General features: G+C 40.2%; 1 protein-coding gene across 11 annotated transcripts in view; it reads right to left on the bottom strand.

Annotated features, from left to right (window-relative positions):
* LOC104316278 (SAM and SH3 domain-containing protein 1-like) overlaps positions 1 to 17,902 on the bottom strand; it is a 571,787-nt gene that overhangs the window by 4,573 nt on the left and 549,312 nt on the right. For all 11 annotated transcript variants that reach the window (XM_069786968.1, XM_069786969.1, XM_069786966.1 and 8 more), the window contains 8 exons: positions 16,773 to 16,916; positions 14,430 to 14,565; positions 13,259 to 13,428; positions 11,935 to 12,144; positions 11,053 to 11,203; positions 8,252 to 8,365; positions 806 to 1,944; positions 101 to 232 (listed from right to left, as the gene is read on the bottom strand). In XM_069786968.1, coding sequence (XP_069643069.1) covers positions 101 to 232; positions 806 to 1,944; positions 8,252 to 8,365; positions 11,053 to 11,203; positions 11,935 to 12,144; positions 13,259 to 13,428; positions 14,430 to 14,565; positions 16,773 to 16,916 — 2,196 coding nt within the window. The remainder of the gene's footprint in view (positions 1 to 100; positions 233 to 805; positions 1,945 to 8,251; positions 8,366 to 11,052; positions 11,204 to 11,934; positions 12,145 to 13,258; positions 13,429 to 14,429; positions 14,566 to 16,772; positions 16,917 to 17,902) is intronic.

Raw genomic sequence — 17,902 nt, 5'->3', positions numbered from 1 at the left:
TTTTGTACCAGGACTTCGCAGGTATCTCCCTTTACTAGCAGTCAGTCCTTTTTAAACGTCAGCTCATAAATAAGAAAATTTGGTTTATGGAAATACTCACTGCCATGCGATGCTGCTTCCTCAGCTGCTTTACCCGGATTTGGTCCATATTTGTGGCAACATCCTTTTCAGGCTGGTCTAAGTCTTCAGAGTACCTCTGTACCAAAGCCTCAGGAATGCCACAGCGACCATGCTGAATGTTGCCAGCCAGACACAAAGGAGAGAGGATAGATGAACAAAGTGTATCAATACAGACCAATCAATGCAAACATAAAGAGAAGTGCAGGATGGGAACAAGAAGGAGCTTTCCTCGAGATTCCACAGAGACTGAAAAAGCAATCCCTAAAGGAAGGACTAGACCTTAGGACTCCTTCCTTCCATAAAAGATGTCCTAATCACTGTGCTATCAATTCAGATTTTCTTGGATGCATAAAATCTAATCATGACTTCCTTTTTCAGCTCTACTTCCCCACACTAGCAGAGAAAGACACATTTCCATGCCCAGTGCCACCGAGGTACTAGTGGCCTGAAAAGATGAAGGTTTGGAATAAGTCTGGGATTTCTCAGTTCCCCCACAATACAAGAGTTACTTTAGGCATAAGGCCTGACAGTAAAGACGAACATAGTTACAGAATGTCTAATGTCCCAATGATTTACGGTTTATGTAGGCTGGTTACTCACAAAAATAAAACAGATACAATAAATGAAAGACTATCCCTTGGAACGCTAGTAGAAGAAAAACGCTGAAGCAGTGTACTCCACTTACCTTGTCAGAGTATGGTTCTTCAGTAAGATCAATGTCTTCAGACTGCAACTTGTTTTCTATTACCATTTCCAGATCCATTCCCCTGCTACAAGAGACTTTCCTCGCTGAAGCAGGACCTAGCTTTATCACATGCTGCTGAACACTAGCAGTCTCTGGGAGCTCCGACAGCCAGGGTGGCAGTGGGCTAGGAGGGGTACTGGGCTCCTGTTCTGAAGATGTCCTATGGACAGGTACTCCATGACACTCAATGGGAGTGGATGAGCTGGTCTTTTTTACTGGCAAACATGGTGCTTCTGGACTTGAGTGGTTCCCACTTGCCGTCATGGGAGGATGATATAATCCATTAGAAAGGCGTTCTCGGCATTTTTTGGCAGGGACAGGTGGCGGCTGAGAAGGATTTTTTGGTTGCATTCTTGCCTCATTTGCGCCTTTTTGCTCAGCTTCTAGACCTCCCTTGAGGACTGGAGCATAATCAGCCCGTGCAAGGTCATGAAAGCCTTTACTTTGCATTTCCAGAGGTGTCCTTGTTGCAAGATGCGTCACTAAGGCAGGCTGAGCTTCACAGTTTTTCAGGGGATACGGAGCAGGCCTTCCACCTGCAGTCTCCATTACAGAGCAGTCCAATTCCTTAGCTCTTCCCTTCTGAGAACTAGCAGCTCCTTTACCCTGCTTAGCCATCAAGTCATCTGCCATACAGCTGCCTCCATGAGACTGAGGCGGCAGGGCAGAGCCAGTTGCCTTTTTTGCTCTGTCCAGTGAATCCTGAGGAAAAGAACCTACTTCCTTGCTAGCGTCCTGTAGGTTAACATTGGATTCTCCCTGGAGATCATCCAGCGAGTGAGATCTTGGCCACGTATCTACACCCTGGGGGCCATCCAGAGTTTCATAGCTCCGACAGACGGCAACCGGTAAACTTCTACGGTTCTTCTTCAGACCCGTAACAGCTGGAGGTTTGACAGAGCTCTTCAGAGCATGATGTGCACAACTCAGCCGGCTTTCTTTTTCCCCTTGCTGTAGAGTTTCTATTGACTTGGTCAGTGGAAGAGTAGGATAATTTGATAGCTGGTTTCTGCTGAAGTCCTTAAAGCTATGCTCACTTGCTGATTTTGAGGGCAGAAGACAGGTCCTTCGAGTTTTACCTTGAAGCAAATAAATCACAATCCACAATTTAAAAAAAAAATAAAAAAATCTGCAATGCATCTAATGGATGCAAACAAAATTATTTACTCCCTTTTTGTTAACCCTAAATGTAGAAGAACTCAGTGCCATTCTAAGTATATGAATTTGTGAGCTTCAGCTTTATTAATGAGGAACTGGTAAATGTGACCGTATAAGGAAAATGCATTTAAAATACTTAGTATCCTTCCTACTCCCCAGTTTGCAGAGATTCGAGGTTTAGCTCATTTAAACCTTTTTCAGTGTAGAAATATCCTAGTTAGAACTGATACGCTATACCCACTGTATGAACTGGTTTGACTCCACACAGACATAACTCAAAAGACCTACCATTTTTTCCTACTTTTCTAATTTGCTTAGGATATTGATAATAACGTTCACCTTCTAATAAAGTTTACTAGATTGCTCAGGAAAGGTTTTTTGTTTGTTTGTTTGTTTTAAAAAAGACCCTGTTTATTCATTTTAATTACAAAGCGTACCAATAGTGTTATTTCATTTTTTAAATAAGCAGCAAACTATTCACAATGGTGAACCAGAGAGCAAAAAAGTGTTGGAAGACTGGTTTTGCACCAGTCCCTTTATAAAGTTACTTTTAGGGACAGCAGAGTTTTATGGAAAAAGGTCTTATACTATGAGATGGAGAAGTGTTTCAGAAGGCAGTTTCAAGGGTGACTAATCTTAGTGTTATTCCCATGCCATAGTGTTTTATTGAAGTGGAAGGTCTTAGAGACATGGTGTTTTATTATAACGACTTAAGACGAGATAACATGAATCAATATGAACACATATTCTTTGTAAGCTTTATTTGATATTTTTATGAGATATGCACCACTGATTTTAAACAGTGAAGTCCATCAGACAGAAAAATTCTGATCAAAGGGACTGAGCTCACTAGAGTATTCATTAGTATGAAATGCAAGGTCATTTCTCAAATACCGCATAGATTTTTTAAAAATTTTCTTTTTAACAAGACAGAAGTAAAGTTGTCTCAAAGCAGACGACCTCTCAGAATGCAATGCACATCCTGAATAGTTATTGTTTTCAGGGTGACAGCGATATTTTCCCTCACGTACAGTAAGCTTCCTAAAATCAGGGTAGATAAATAAAGCTTGAAATTTCTTTTTCCAGTGGAAAAAAGCCAAACAAAAAACCCCCACCCAAAACCCCAAACCAAAAGGTTTGGCTAAATGGTATTGAAAGTCTGTAATAACAGGCAATTGATAGCTGCCAATTAAAGAACCAGTTACTTTTAGAGATCTGAGAAGTTTTGCTAACTTCATTAGAACTAAGTTAATCTGGTGTACTTTTATGCAATAGATGCTTTCTTCTCATACAGCTTGCCTTCAAATCTTTATCCTGAAAGAAGCTCAATGCTTGCCTTTTGAATAACATACACTGCTCGCTTTGAATATGAATGAAAGAACCTGTTTAACCTAAAAGAGAAATAGCTTGCTTGCTCTCTCTTGCCTCTCTCTCTACTCAAGGATTTTAAAAAACAAAGTATCCAGAAACTAGCAAAGAAAATGGAGGTTATATTTAAAGAGAAATAAGGAAAACATTCCCCTCAAAAAAAGTTGGTTGCATTTACTGGTATGCCAGAAAGGTTATTCCATCTAAAATCAAGGCGTGCCTACAAGGATGAATGCAAGCATACAGGACCTCCTTTCTCAGAACCTGTATGGTTCACAGTCCAACTGAAGCTAATAAAGAGACACCACACATTAAGTTGGCTCCCTTGAGTTCAGGAAGCTCAGAGAAGTAGCAGGAAGACTTCTCTGCCTGCATCTTTCCATGGAGCTAGGCCACCACCTTCTGAAAATAACTTTCAACCACATTAAAAAGACATGTGTAAGAAATGTTACATTCATTTTTTAGTGCCTTCAGGCACTAATGCCAATATGTAATGAGTACGGAAAGGAGTGTTCTCTTTTCATTATTCATATTTGCTAGTACATGTCTGACTTGTGTAGTAATTCACCATATTGTCTGGGGCTTGCTGTCACAGGTCACATAACAAAATCCATGTATGTTCTTTTCAATCTGAAATATTGATCAGGGGTTTTACTGGTTTTAGGGAAAGACACTCGGGAACCTCAACACTGAAAGAAAAGTTGCAAGAAATGCTACTACTGTGCAATATAAGCTCTTACTGAGGCCATAAGGGTATCTAGTAAACAACATTTCATTTCTTTAGAAATGGGACATGTCTGTGTAAAGCCAGTAGCCTGGGAATGGAAAAAAGAAGAAATGGGAAATAGGAAAAGGAAGAAGCAAATACCAAGAAAAACGAGAAAAGAAAAACTGGGGAAAGTAAAACCAAATCTTTAGTTGGTTCCAGCCCTGTTTTGCATAAAACAAACAAATGTGGAGAGAATGGGAGAAAGTTCAAAACATTTTGTCTATAAAATACATTACTGAACATGCACTCTTTAAGATCTCTGCTTCAAGATGGTTTAGAAAAAGTGCTGGGTTCAATGCTACTGTTTTGTACAAAGGACAGGGGTTCAGAATGTGATTTCTCTTACATAGATTTAAGTCAAGAGCAGTATCAGGAGGGCAGCTGTGATTTCTCTTCTAGCTATTCCTTCCCTCCTCCTGACTGGCAGGCGTAACTTCATTGTGCTTCTGAGACATTAAGAAAGGAGGGTAATATTTCCTGAAAACAGACTTCTAAATATGTTTTTAAGTTGTATTCTAAAGTGAACAGCTATATAAACAATGTCCACAAATGTAACATTCCATCCCTATCTTGCAAAAAAACTGAAAAAACCTACAAGGGTTAAAGCGTATAGCTAGCAAGGTTTGACACACGTTTTTAATGTTAGCATTTTTGATAATAATTCATTCTTATGATTCCCTGGTACAGCTAAGCAGTCTAATGCCTTTCATAGTGCTGTCAAACACAGTAGCATCTCTAATTTAAATGTGAGCAGAAGGACACAGGTGTCTGGGTGAAAACTAAGATAACAAAGGTGGTCCTTACACAAAACAAATGGAAAGTTTATACTGTTTTCAGGTTCAGTTCAAGCTACAGGCATACTTCAACTCTTTTGTTTAACATTACGGTGCAGTTTTTATTAGACAAAGCACTGTCCACCTCTCATGATACTTCTTGTTGTTAGAATACAGAGAAGGAAGTTTTCAATTCCCTGTCATTATCCGCCTCAGAAGAAATGAGATTATCTTGGGGAATATTTCCAGAGGTACCAGAGCTACAGCAACAAATTTTCAGTGTTTGTCTGAGTACTTTTTTCTGTATGGAAGATCATCCTCAGAAATCTAAGTACTCAAAACCAGACACAGAATGCTTTCAGTGGCCTGTCCAGATCCCAGATTCTAACAACTTCATTTCAGCATTGCTTTCTGTGGCTATATTTTGCATGCATTTCAAACAGCTCTGTTGACACAAAAAAGATGATGGCACAGTAGACAATCCCAGCCTCATTGCTTTTTTTTTACTGACTACAAACTAGTAGAAATGCACATTACATTAGGCAATGTGGCCACCTGTTCTGTTGCTTCCTTTTCTGACTAATTAGCACTGAACGCTTAAGTGCTTAGGATGCCTACTTGGCACTCTGGGCTTCAGTTTCTGAACAAATCAGAGAACACCCTTATCCCACCTGATGAAGCCATGGTTTGTCTGCTTCTTCAGCTCTGTGCATTGTGTGTGCAATTCTGATGTCTTCACATCCCCTCTCTCCTTAAAAAAGCTATACAGCACAACAAGAAAAGGTTCAAAGAAGCCAGGCATGATCAGGGATATGAATGACCTATAAGGAATAATTAACAGGCCTTCTCAGACTAGAAAAGAGATGACTTGGGAAGGAGTATGACGGAGGTCTATACATAGACACTGCTAGGTATGGAGGTTCTAAGGAAGACCAGGGTTGTTCATAAAGAAAAACAGTTTCAGGAAAATGGATGAATGCCAGGGAACAGTACCCAATTTCTGAAGTCCTTAAGTCCTTAAATGATTCATTCCCCAAGAGTACCCTGGGAAGCATCCAGTATGCTTGCTCTGTTCCTATAATGTTCTCTAGCTATCTGCTTTTGGCCAGTCCTGTGAGAACTAGATTTCTGATAACGTTTCCAAATGCGTCTCAGACAGATGACACTTGCAGGCAAAACAAGCCCAATAACTGCACCGTTGTCAGAAGTCTAAAGGAGAGCTTGCTCTCTCTGCCTTGTTTCAAAATGAGGACTGGACTATATGGACTAATGGTCAGATCATGGATGGTTGCTTTCTGCTCTTACGTTCTTCCTGTCTAACACTGAATAGTTCATAAACTGTATGCTCCTTGCTCTCTGTAAATCAGAATAAAATCACAGTGCTGCTCTAAGTACATTGTGGATACCTATGAGAATACCCAAATATTTCTGCAGTGGGACCCTGAGAAGTACCTATAAAAGATACATCTGTACCACTACCACAGTACATAGCAAACCATTTTCTAGCCAAAATCTAAGAGCATCTCTGAAATCTTGAACTGATGCCAAAAGGTCCAGTACCAGCCCAAAAGAGGACACTAAACTAGTCATCAAAATATTATCTATAACCATTCCCCAGAAAATCTGAAGACCAATTTCTTCTCAGAATGCATTTCCCCTTTATGAAGTGTTTATACTAGATAAATGATTATCCTTATTTTAACAGATGAGAATCCAGTGTATTTTGAAAACAAGATGCATATTAACAACTATGGTCCATGAACTTTGCAAAGAAGGTGGAGCACATTTGAGATTAACCAGCCTTGACAAAATCTCTGAATGAATCCCATACCAAATGTTCTTTTCATAATGGTTTTCAAAACAAGCACTAAATGCATTTGTGAGCAAAAATGATGCAGAAATGCAGCAAGCCATACATGAAAAGCAATATAAAAAATAATCAGTGGTATTTCACATTCTGCAAAACTCACATAGAAATATTAGTTTAAATGTAAGTATCTAAGCAGACAGGCAATGACAATTGCTTTCTAAAGATTTTATTATGTTGTTAAAATAAGGAAAATGTACAGGCAGCAATTTAACTTCAGTGCTACAGCTATCATTATGATGGCACTTAGAAATAAAAAGGAAAGCAAATTGTCACATATGCCATATATTTAGCTATGATTATATTCCAGCATGCCTACTGTATTGGGATTCATATTCAAGAAAAAAATATCTCTGCTTTCAGGAATTTAGTGTACTGCTGATTTCAGGTATTCAGCCTCAAAGCAAATTGCAATTTTCTTCAATAAATGGTTATTTCTGAGTGGCAGACTGACAGAAGATGCACATACTTAGAGAAAGATCCTTAGCTCATATTTTAAATTGGAAAAACAGCCACTATAAGGGGTGTACAGTATCTCTATTTATGCTGTTCTTGGTTTCCTGTTTATGCTGGATGTTAGCGATGAAACCAGGCGGTCTGAGGCCAAGCCATGGCTCAAATGCTTGGCGTGATAATGCCAAACTGAAACCAATTTCATATTTTAATATTTCATCCCTAATGACAAGTTTACATGATCCCTCAAGTAAAGCATGCTCCATCAGCACAACCACCTGATTTCTTCAGAACAGAGAGAGCAATCTCTATTATCATCTGCCTTGGTAATTTTTCAGTGCATCACCTTTCACTGATGAAAGCTAAGGTAATGAGAATTGAGATCATAAGCATTTTTTTTTCATAGTTTATTTCCTTACCAACTTCTCAATTAATTTAACTTGCTAGTGTTTATATACTAAAAAGTCCTAAATCTCTGCAGCTGGCTTCTGATCAGAGGAGAATGCAACATTCAACCTAAGCAAACACAAAAATATAGCCTAAAACAGAGAACACTTTCTAAATGGTTTTTGTATGGGTTTAGAAGAAATCTTCCTAATTTCAGTGGAGCTCAGTGACTTCTCCATTGTCAGTGGTCCCTTAGACATGGGCTGTTGGAGTATAAGTAGTGCAAGCCTCATGAGGCACGGTTGCACGAGAATATGATAGGGAGTGGAGAAGGCAGGGAATGGCAGTGAGAGTGCCTGTTGCCTTAGATCACAAAAGAAAGATGATTTGTGAAATGTGATCTATTTCCTTACCAACACAATTAAATAAATTAGAAACAGTAGCAATGAAAACCAATGGCTCAAGCCAAGAGGGAAAGAGGCAATCAGAGCAAAGGAGCAAGTCAAGTATGAAGTAGCTTGTGTTAGCTAGGAACAGGAGCAGAACGTATATGAAGTTATCTACTGAAAAAAGGCTGCAGGGATAATAAGGCTCGTTGCTGTGACCATTACCATTCTCCAGGTTTTCACTGCTTTCGTAGCAGCCAGAATCCCGAGGAGAGCATCCGGTTAGGCCTTGGCCTTCAATGAGAAGTTTCTCCTGAGATCCTGACTGGTCGCTGTTACCTAGAGGATGTGAGAATACAGTGAAAAACAGGCAAACAGAAAATCCGGCTGAACTTCTCAACCTTCCATTTCCAACACCATTATCTTGCATGTCCAAAGAAGGGCAATGAAGCTGGTGAAGGGTCTGGAGCACAAGTCTTATGAGGAGCGGCTGAGGGAGCTGGTTTTTTTTTAGCCTGGAGAAAAGGAGCCTGAGGGGAGACCTTATTGCTCTCTACAGCTACCTGAAAGGAGGTTGTAGTGAGGTGGGGGTCAGTCTTTTCTCCAAAGTAACAAGCGATAAGACAAGAGGAAATAGCCTCAAGTTGTGCCAGGGGAGGTTTAGATTGGATATTAGGAAAAATTTCTTCACCGAAAGGGGCATCAAGCACTGGAACAGGCTGCCCTGGGAAACAGTTGAGTCACCATCCCTGGAGGTATTTAAAAGACATGTAGAAGTGGTGCGTAGGGACATGGTTTAGTGGTGGACTTGGCAGTGTTAGGTTAACGGTTGGACTTGATGATCTTAAAGGTCTTTTCCAACCTAAACTATTCTATGATCTTCACTGTTGTATTAATTGTATCACACCACTGTTTTAGAAAAGAGTGAGCATCAGGAACAGACATCACAAATGTTGGAAACATTCATCCCGTTTGGTAAAGGATTAAGCAACAGCCTCGGCATGAGTGTGAGGGAGCAGTGTGATACCTAATGAAAGCAGAATGGACCGTGTGTGCACCTCAACTACCTTGGGGCCAAGTCCTGCAACTTACAGCCATGGAAATTTATTTAAATGATGGTGTCAAGTTCTTCCTAAGACTTAAACCCCCCCCCCCCCAACACCCAAAACAAAAGCAAAAAGCACTGAAAAGAACCAAATCAAGTGAAAAAAGAGTAAAATCCTAACCCTGACCTACTTTCCAGAAGGGACCGAGAGGAAGGATCAGGAGTGGGTCTGGCAAAGTTAGATACTGTCCCCTAACAAAGGGGGAAGGGACAAGGGAGAGACTAGCGCTAAAAATTCCTTCCTTCCTTGGTCTGTGCAAAGGGCCAACACTCCAGTGTGGTCCATCCAGGCTGCAGAGGCTGGATTCCAGGAATTTACCCAGAATGTTTGGTCAGAAATCATATTTTGTAAAGAAACTAAATCTGGAGCTGAAGATACAGAAAACCAACTTCATGATGGAAGAATACAGTCTAGGCTCTGTCTTTTTTCCCTGCAATAAAATGTCAGAAATGGTTATTCCAATTCCTATTCTCAGCAAATGAAAGGTAATTATGGGGTGGAACTAAGTGCTGTTGTCCCTCCCAGGTTCCAGCTGTCTGGTCCCCACTTCTCTTTCTCCTCATCACCCTGACTTGGAGCTGGACTTTATACTTTCCAACCACCACATCACATAGTTCCTCAAGTTTTCAAACCAAAATTGAAGGGCCCTAAAAAAAAATATTACTTCAGGGAAGTGAGCATTCTAAATAGGTCTGCAAATAATGAAAAGGAGCTCATATTAGGTGACGAAAAGCAACTCTGATATAAGTGAAAAGAATCTAATTTTGAAACTGCAGTTTTACTAGGGGGTAGAGGAGGGTGGAGAAAGTGTGGATGCTTCTTTGGGAAATGAAATGAAATGAAAAAGAAAGCTACATGTCAGTGAAAGCTCGGACCACACAGCACTATCTAGAGATACTAACCACACATCTCTCTAACAGAATTAAGCACTGCCCACTTAATAAGCAGCTGTTTAAATGGCTGCTATGGCAATTTAAGCTAAAAGATAGGATTTTGCACAGAAACAGCTGAGAAAGCCCTCATACAATCCGTTCCACTGATTCTGCTTGGTGGGATACCAAACTTCTGCTAAGACTTAGGGACAAAGGGGAAATTCAGTGCTGCAACTAGGTATTGAGCGCATCTAAATTCCTGTCTCAAGCTACACTTGCTTTACAAATGATTCTACTCTACCATGACTACTGCTTGGATGGCACAGCCCTGCTTCCTCCTGTGTGGCAAAAACGCCTTTAAATTTGAATGCCATGGCTTACTCTGCTTTCCCTCATCTTTGCAATCATTTGCCTGAGACCATCTGTACAACAGGCAGAACTGCACTGCTGCACCTTAGATCGGTGGGTCACTGCCTTTCACTCCTTGCACTTGACTGATGTATTTGCTCCCTTTGAAAATTGCTGTGTTGTCATGTGTACAGCCTGAAGCTACCTGTACAATCCTGCAAGTCACAGTTCAAGAATTGTATGCATGTGCAGGTAAAATAAGAGAAAGTTTAATTCATATTACCCTTCTCCACAGCCCTCTGGGCTTTGAATTTTTTCTTGCCCTGGATAACCTCAATCTCTTCCTTCTAGTCTAGAAGTTTCTTCTTTCCTGTTCTCCATGCCTCAGCTTCTTATTTTTAGTACATTACCTCAGGATTTATTCCTGAACATCAGTATTCTAAAGGGTATCTGTTGTACACTTGACATCACTTGAATAAGTTGGGTAGCAGGGCTTACATGAACAAAAGACTTGTGGCAGAACAAATGCAAGTCTTAAGTCACTCCTCAAAAATCTACATGTTGTGACACAGGATTACCCTGGAAATAACTGGATTAGGAAAAAAAAAAAAAAATCAAAATCCTGGAACCAGTTTTCTGCTTTAAGGGGTTCACAAGGTTCTTGGCAGACCTCTAGTAAAACCTCAAACATCCCACGTACTATCATATTCCTGCAGAAGTTCCACTGCTGTGAGGAGAACAGCTCTGTGCTCAGGATCTCGGATGTTCAGTTCATCCAAATCTTCTTCTTCTAATAGCTTAAAGGTATCCAGATCTTCATAACCATTGAACAGAAAAGTAGGCATGTGCTCCTGCATGAAAGGAAAAAAAAAAAAGAAAAAAAAAGAAAAAAAAAAGAGCACTTGTGAGACAATATATTTATTTCAACTTATTTTGTCAATAAAGATAACAGAAGAGATTTTTCACAACCAGCAAAAAAAGCAGTAGCTTAGCAAACACAAACCACTGTATAACAGCAAAATTATAGGATTATAGTTTGTATAAACATTGGTCAGAGTTCAGGGAGGTAGCTGTGCCAGAACTAGAATGCTGCACATATATTTGTATTTGTAACACACTGTATTAAATGGCCTGGGTAGCATGCTACCTGGATGCACAATAAGGCACAGCTCTGTATGAAGGGAGAAGTACAAAGGGTGAATGACAGCCACACCAGTTTATCCCTAGCTCTTCTGAACAGAAATGTGGAAAAAACCTTCCTCTTTAAAGACAGAATAACTATTGTTATTTTACACTTTTTGCTCGCTTTTGAAGTGTGTTAGCTAGTAGCCATACTATGCAACGATTTACGGTCTCTGAGTGCATACAACTTGTAGCCTGCAGCACTTCATTAAGCCCGACAGGCAGTTCTGCCTGGCCTCAGCTATTTTCACTCTGCAGCTAAGACCTGACTCTGCTAAGTGGTGTCATGATCCTTAGGATTACGTATCTGGTGTGCAGCTTTCAAAACTAACAGTTCCAAAGGTGTGGCCCCCTTCCCACAAGGAAAACTGAAGGGTAAACAGAATGAGAGAATTTGGACCTTCAAGTTGATGCGATCCAAGAGATCCTCAACTGACTTGGGCTGGGGTGGTCTGCTTTTGCGGCGTCTCCTGGTGGGCCGCTTCGGCTTCTCTTCCTCTTCATTTAACACGTCCACATAGATGAATTTGAAAGTGCCAACTTTGTTGTTCAACAGGCCCATCCAAGTGCCCATAGGGGGTTTGCTGATTATATCAATGATGTCACCTTTCTGCAGACCAAAGAAGCAAGAAAGGCATTTAGGCATGCTTTCTGACGGATATTCAAGCAAACACACCCACCTTCTCTTAGATTTTCATGTACATAGAATGGACAACACTCTTTAGGTTTCAAAAGGTTAACCACAGCTCTTGCAAAAATGTCTGATTACACTTGTTTTACAAATGGAAGAAAAGGGAATTAAGTGACATGCCTAAGACCATGGAGCAAGTCAACAAAAGAACCTGGAATGGACCCCAACTGTCCAGATTCACAAACCTGCTTACACCCCAGTAGTGCATCACTGCTGTTTTGTACAAATGTCTCTCATCTGGGCAACTATCTGAAATTGGTGCAAATAAGAACATGCTCATTGTATATGGGCACAATCTCACATCAGATCTCCTGCAGAAAGGAGGTGTATGCAGAAGGAACCATGCAAGACTGTTGCTTTTCCTAATGTGCTCCTAACCATAACAAAGAAATGGACGCACAACTGGTTTTGTATCCTTAAAGAGATTACCTTACATACATCTGCTTTAATAGGAGTTAGCTGCCCTCGGAATTTTAAGTAATGAATATAAGGAGTCAGATAGTTCGAATCGAATACAGCACAACTAAAAATAACAAAAGCTGATATCCAGAAAAATTAAAGGGGGGATGGCAACTCACAGTCAGCAAAGTAATTAAATATTAACTCAAAACAAGTTATATTAACTGAAATGCCTTTAAGAGATACTATGTGCAGGTGCATCCACATTTCTTTCGAGGATTTTGAAAATTTTTCCATTGATGGATTAATTCATTGTGTATTTTTCCAATCTTTCAAACAAAATCCTTGCAAAATAGAAATGAATTTGTGGCATATTTTTATTTTTTCAGAAACTGAAGACACAAGTGTCTTTCCCTGGATGTGGAGAAATACTAATACTTACTTATGTTCTATAACATTTTGTATAATTCAAGCAAATCTTAAATGTATCAGAATAAGACAGGTCAAAGGGCTTCAAAAAACACATGTAAACTCATAAAAAGACTAAAAACTGTATAGTTCTTAAAAAGAGCTCTTAATTAAGACTTTTGCCAAAATAAATGTTTGTCCCCTTAAAAACAGATACAGCTGGTACCTTGAGCTTCAGAGAGTCTGTATCATAAGGACTTGGAGTAAAATCAGTGTGAACCCTGGCTCTTCCACAAAAAGGTCCTCTGTAAGGAGGCTCTTCATCGTCACCATCTTCTGATTTCACACTCTCCCTGTTGCTGGTAGAGGAGTCTGTTGTGCTTACCGTCTGACCACCTGTGTGAGAGATATAGTATCAGTCCACAAAAAAGAATCTCTTTGTGAAGAAGGTTCAGAAACAGAGGCGAGACAGAAAATGGGTCTTCCTTCTACAAAACACAGTAATCAAAGTTAAGTCCTTAAATGCTGCTACTTCTTATATACATATGATGGGAGAGTTAGTTAATCTACTTTGCACTCCTGTTCTCCCAAATTCAGCTCCACAATATTTAACTGAGAAGCTGTTTAACTAGTACATCACAGGAGATGACATCTTTCTGGGAAGTTTTGCCCACAAAAAGCGTAGTGGTGTGGGGAAACTAAGCTCTTAATCCTGCTTGAGGGTTCCAGAATCCCCCTCACATCCAGAAATTTAGTATTATGGCAACACTTTGTATTGATATTACAAAAAAAAAAAAAAAGGGGGGGGGTAGACGATTTTCAAAACACACTTTCAGTCATTTAAAAATGGAGTTTTCTCTTCAGGTTTTTTTTCCCTTGGTTTCTATTGGTCAATAATTCATAGTGAAGCAAGTTCACGTCATCTGTGTCACACTCTATCTCTACACAAAACAGAGCTTATCTTAACCAAAGAGGTTTTAAATAATACTCCTCTAAGTAGTTAACGAGAGAACCTCAAGGTCTCTCTGGGGGGGCGGGTGGGTGGGAAGCCCATCAGAAGTGCCCAGGAGAAATCTAGTGTAAAGATGAGCTGTTTACTACTGGCCAAGGATTGTAGTTCTAACTCCAGTCATTTATATTGTAATAGCAGGACCCAGCAGACCCAGCCAGAAAGCAGGATTTCACTTTTTCAGGGCTCTGTATAAACACAAAGCAAAAAAAAGCGTCTCTGCATCAAAGAATTTACAGTTCTTTGTAAACCCTTAATGACTAACCCATCAGCCTTTCTACTTTTTAACCACTGCTTCTGCTTTGACTTTCTCTGATTCTGCTTACTGTGGAGATCTCCGCTCCCTGAAGCCACAGAAATGGAGCAACGCAATTACAGTCGAACTTACTCATTGAGCTCTGACCGCTTAAGGAACTCCTCAGGCTCTCTACTGAGCCACCGGCTTTCAGCTTGGGTTTGTCCAGGGAGTCAGTGTCCGGCGGTGGCGACTGCGGAGAACCCGGCATGACCCCAGGGCTGGACTCCTGAAAGGGATTGAACCATTTCAGTTTGGTAAACGAACACAGGTACTGACAGGAGCTGCTCGTTCATCTCCAAGGAAAGAGATTCTGTTTTCCTGCTCTTTACCAGACAGGATGAAACCTTCTGTGTTTTTTCTACTCATTTAATGGTACTCAGCTGTGGCGGAAACCCCACTTTATTAGGCATGATAGCGGGGGCAGGAGCAAACAGTCCAGTCTGAAAGAGCTAGCATTGTAAGTAGAAAGAAACATTACACAAAACTCCTAATTCAAAGGTTTTAATGACACATGGTATTTTTGCCAGCAGTACTTGCAAAACAGCTAACGCCAAATTCAGCTTTCTGAATCAGGATTTTGTACAAAGATGAATACAAACAAATCAGACAATGCAAGTGAGACACACAGCAATGTACTTTTTTTTTTTGCAGTGCATTGTTGATATCTTTGCTTGTTTACCTTGAAGAAAAAAAAGAATTAACTAGAAAATGCAGCCTGTGCATAGCATAAATACTCATAAACCTAAATGCATAAATATAAAAAAAATTGCTACATGTGCAATAGGTGAGGCAATTTCTCTTCTCCCTCAGTCATGCATTACAGGAAATCAAAAAGGGTCTTTCCTAAATTGAAATTCTGTCAGCCTCTGTGAAGTAGTTAAAACAAAGCAGCAGATACTTGTGGCCAGAATAGCTTTTGCTTGTTTTTTTCAATGCAGAGATACTGGCACACAGTTTCAGTCATGATGACAGGAAGGTACAAATATTCTAAAATGACTATACCAAAAAGTTTGGGAAAAAAAAAAAAAAAGAACTCTAGCTTGCATACAAGAAGAGTTTTTGTGGAGAGGTGTGGTCAGAAAACTTTTAGATGAAAGCTATTATTTGCATGCTGCAGAATCATCAGAAAAAAAAGTCATCCCAGCTTATGACTTCAGAGGTCAAGTCAATCTTGGAGAAAGCTACAGAGCAGAAGTATTGCTAACTCCCTGTCAACCAATTTCTCAAAGCATCCCTTTCTTAGGCAGGCTTTGCAGAGGGGCACTGTAAGGCCAGTCAGACACCAAAGCATCTCCTTATCGGTATCAAATCATGTTAGACCTTAAAACGTTTTAATTGTAAATTTAAATTAAATAACTGTAACTGTAGCACTGCCCCTGCTTATGAATAAGTATGGCTAATAGTCCTACAGAAAAGGGATTTTAATATTGCAAAGCATTGCATAAAACTGGTCACCTTTCTGTCTCTCTATACCGTCTCCAGATTCTGCAGTTGGGGGTTGTTATTTTGAATGTTACGAACTGCTCCTTCACAGGCACTAAGGCTCTGCATTAATACCAGAAGGCCGATCTGGTGGGGCAGGACTCCTTTCCCTTTCCCCTTCCTTCTCCTTTCCCTACGGCCACAAGCAGCCCCGGCCATCCAGCGGCCAGTACGAGGCCACTTGGTGGCAATGTCAGCCAGAGAGAGCTCTGCCTCCCCAGCCGCTTTCCAAGCTCTTCCTTACACATTTCAAGGGGCAAGATTGGTTTTAAACAAATGCCGAATTTTTGACACTCCATCAAAGCAAAGAACACAAAGCATACTGAAAGGGCAAAAGACGGCAATTGTTCCTAGGCCACTGCAATTCAAAGCCTAATTTACAACTAATGTACTTCAGCTTTGCCTTTAAGAATAAGCTATAAAAATCTGTAATGAAAGAATAATAGGAAAATCTTCAGTGGGATGCCCCTTTCTGACTACATTGTGCATCTGTTCTAGTGGGTTGCTGCAGTGGGCAAGCTATGATGGAGAAAAAAATCTGTAACAGCAGAGAGGAACCCTGTATGTGAAGTTATGCTGGGAATTTAAACTAAGATTTTTTTAAACTAAAATTGCAGATTAAATATACTACTGTGACCCTGTGTCACAGACCAGTTCCCTTCATAAATAATGATGATAGATAAAGAAATGGAAATATAGAGTGAGATGTGTAATGCCATCAACCACAGGCTTCTGCTGATGAGCTATTTGAATGAAAATCTGAAAATGCATTTTCATGGTCTAGCATCTATAGGAAGCCATTTCACAGTGAGGGATTTTATAAGAACATAGGAATAAGCCATATGACATAGTCTTGTTAGAAATTTCTTCAGAGATGCCTCGAAGCGTAGGAATCAATATTGATTATCACTTCTACGTTATTAAGTGGATTCCATTGCAGACCTTACATACCTGCTCAGACAGAGAGCTGCTGTATTTTTTAGACATCCTTTTCTTCATGGTTTCTTTTACAGACTTAACCTTTTTGCCCAGAGATATACGGGAGGCAGAGGGCGATTTGATCACTTCTTTATAAACAAAGTCTCCTTCTTTGCCCTGCAAAATAAAACAGGGTTTAAACCTATAAAATACAAGAGCCGTATTTTTCCTCATTCAGCAGTCTGCAGGCATCCAGGCAGACACAGGATGGCAGCATGGCGTCCTGTTTACTGCTCTAAATTCACTGTTGAGACCTTGTGCAAAACCACTGTAGCAGTCCACTGTACCTCACTCCTAAGGCCTGACTGGTAACCTTTACTGCAGGTACTGTGTGTAGATGTGTCGGCATCTGTTAGGATGCCTTAATCTCTCTGAGTTTCAGGTAAGTATTTGACCACATAGAAAACTCCATGGTTTCAGGCTAAGCCCTCCTGACAGGACATGCAACAGTAGTTGTGGCTCATGTTGGTCAATACTACACGTAGTTTAACAGGAGTAAAGGTACTTCTGAGATCCTAGCTAAATACGTATCTGTGTGTGAATATATATGGATACCTACATTTGCCTACCCAACTTTACTTTTTATTTTCAGACAGGCATTCAGTTAACCTCTCTTGATGACTGTCTCTGTGGTTTTACTGTGGATTGTTTATAAAAAAAATGAAAAAAAAGTGCTACTAAATCCATCAACCATGGTAGAAGGTTACACTTGCACACCTATTCTTAAGACACACAACAGGGTACTGCCGAACTAAATTAGCTGGTCCATATATAGCGGATGAGAAAGGCCAGCTGCTTTCAACGCATTTAACCTTTTCTAAACCAGTTTAAGATACCTAGCATTTACTTATGCTACAAGCACATGCGAAGAATTAACATGGATCAGTTGACATTTTGCCAAACTTCTATGACTCAGCCCTTACTCAGACTGTCCAGGCAGCACGTTGAACATGGTCTTTTGTTCTACAGTGTGTCAGGAACCACAGCAAAGCAGCTCTATTAGAGCTACCACCAGCACCCTCCATTGGCAAGGGTGCACCAAAAATCACAAGACAAAAGGGACCAAAATCTGTTTGGCCAAATAGATTGACTACTGAAGTTGG

Source organism: Haliaeetus albicilla, chromosome 7 (genome assembly GCF_947461875.1).
Source record: "Haliaeetus albicilla chromosome 7, bHalAlb1.1, whole genome shotgun sequence".
In the NCBI taxonomy this organism is placed as follows: domain Eukaryota; kingdom Metazoa; phylum Chordata; class Aves; order Accipitriformes; family Accipitridae; genus Haliaeetus; species Haliaeetus albicilla.
The sequence above is the reverse complement of the archived record's forward strand: the minus strand, read 5'-3'. Positions and strand labels throughout refer to the sequence as shown.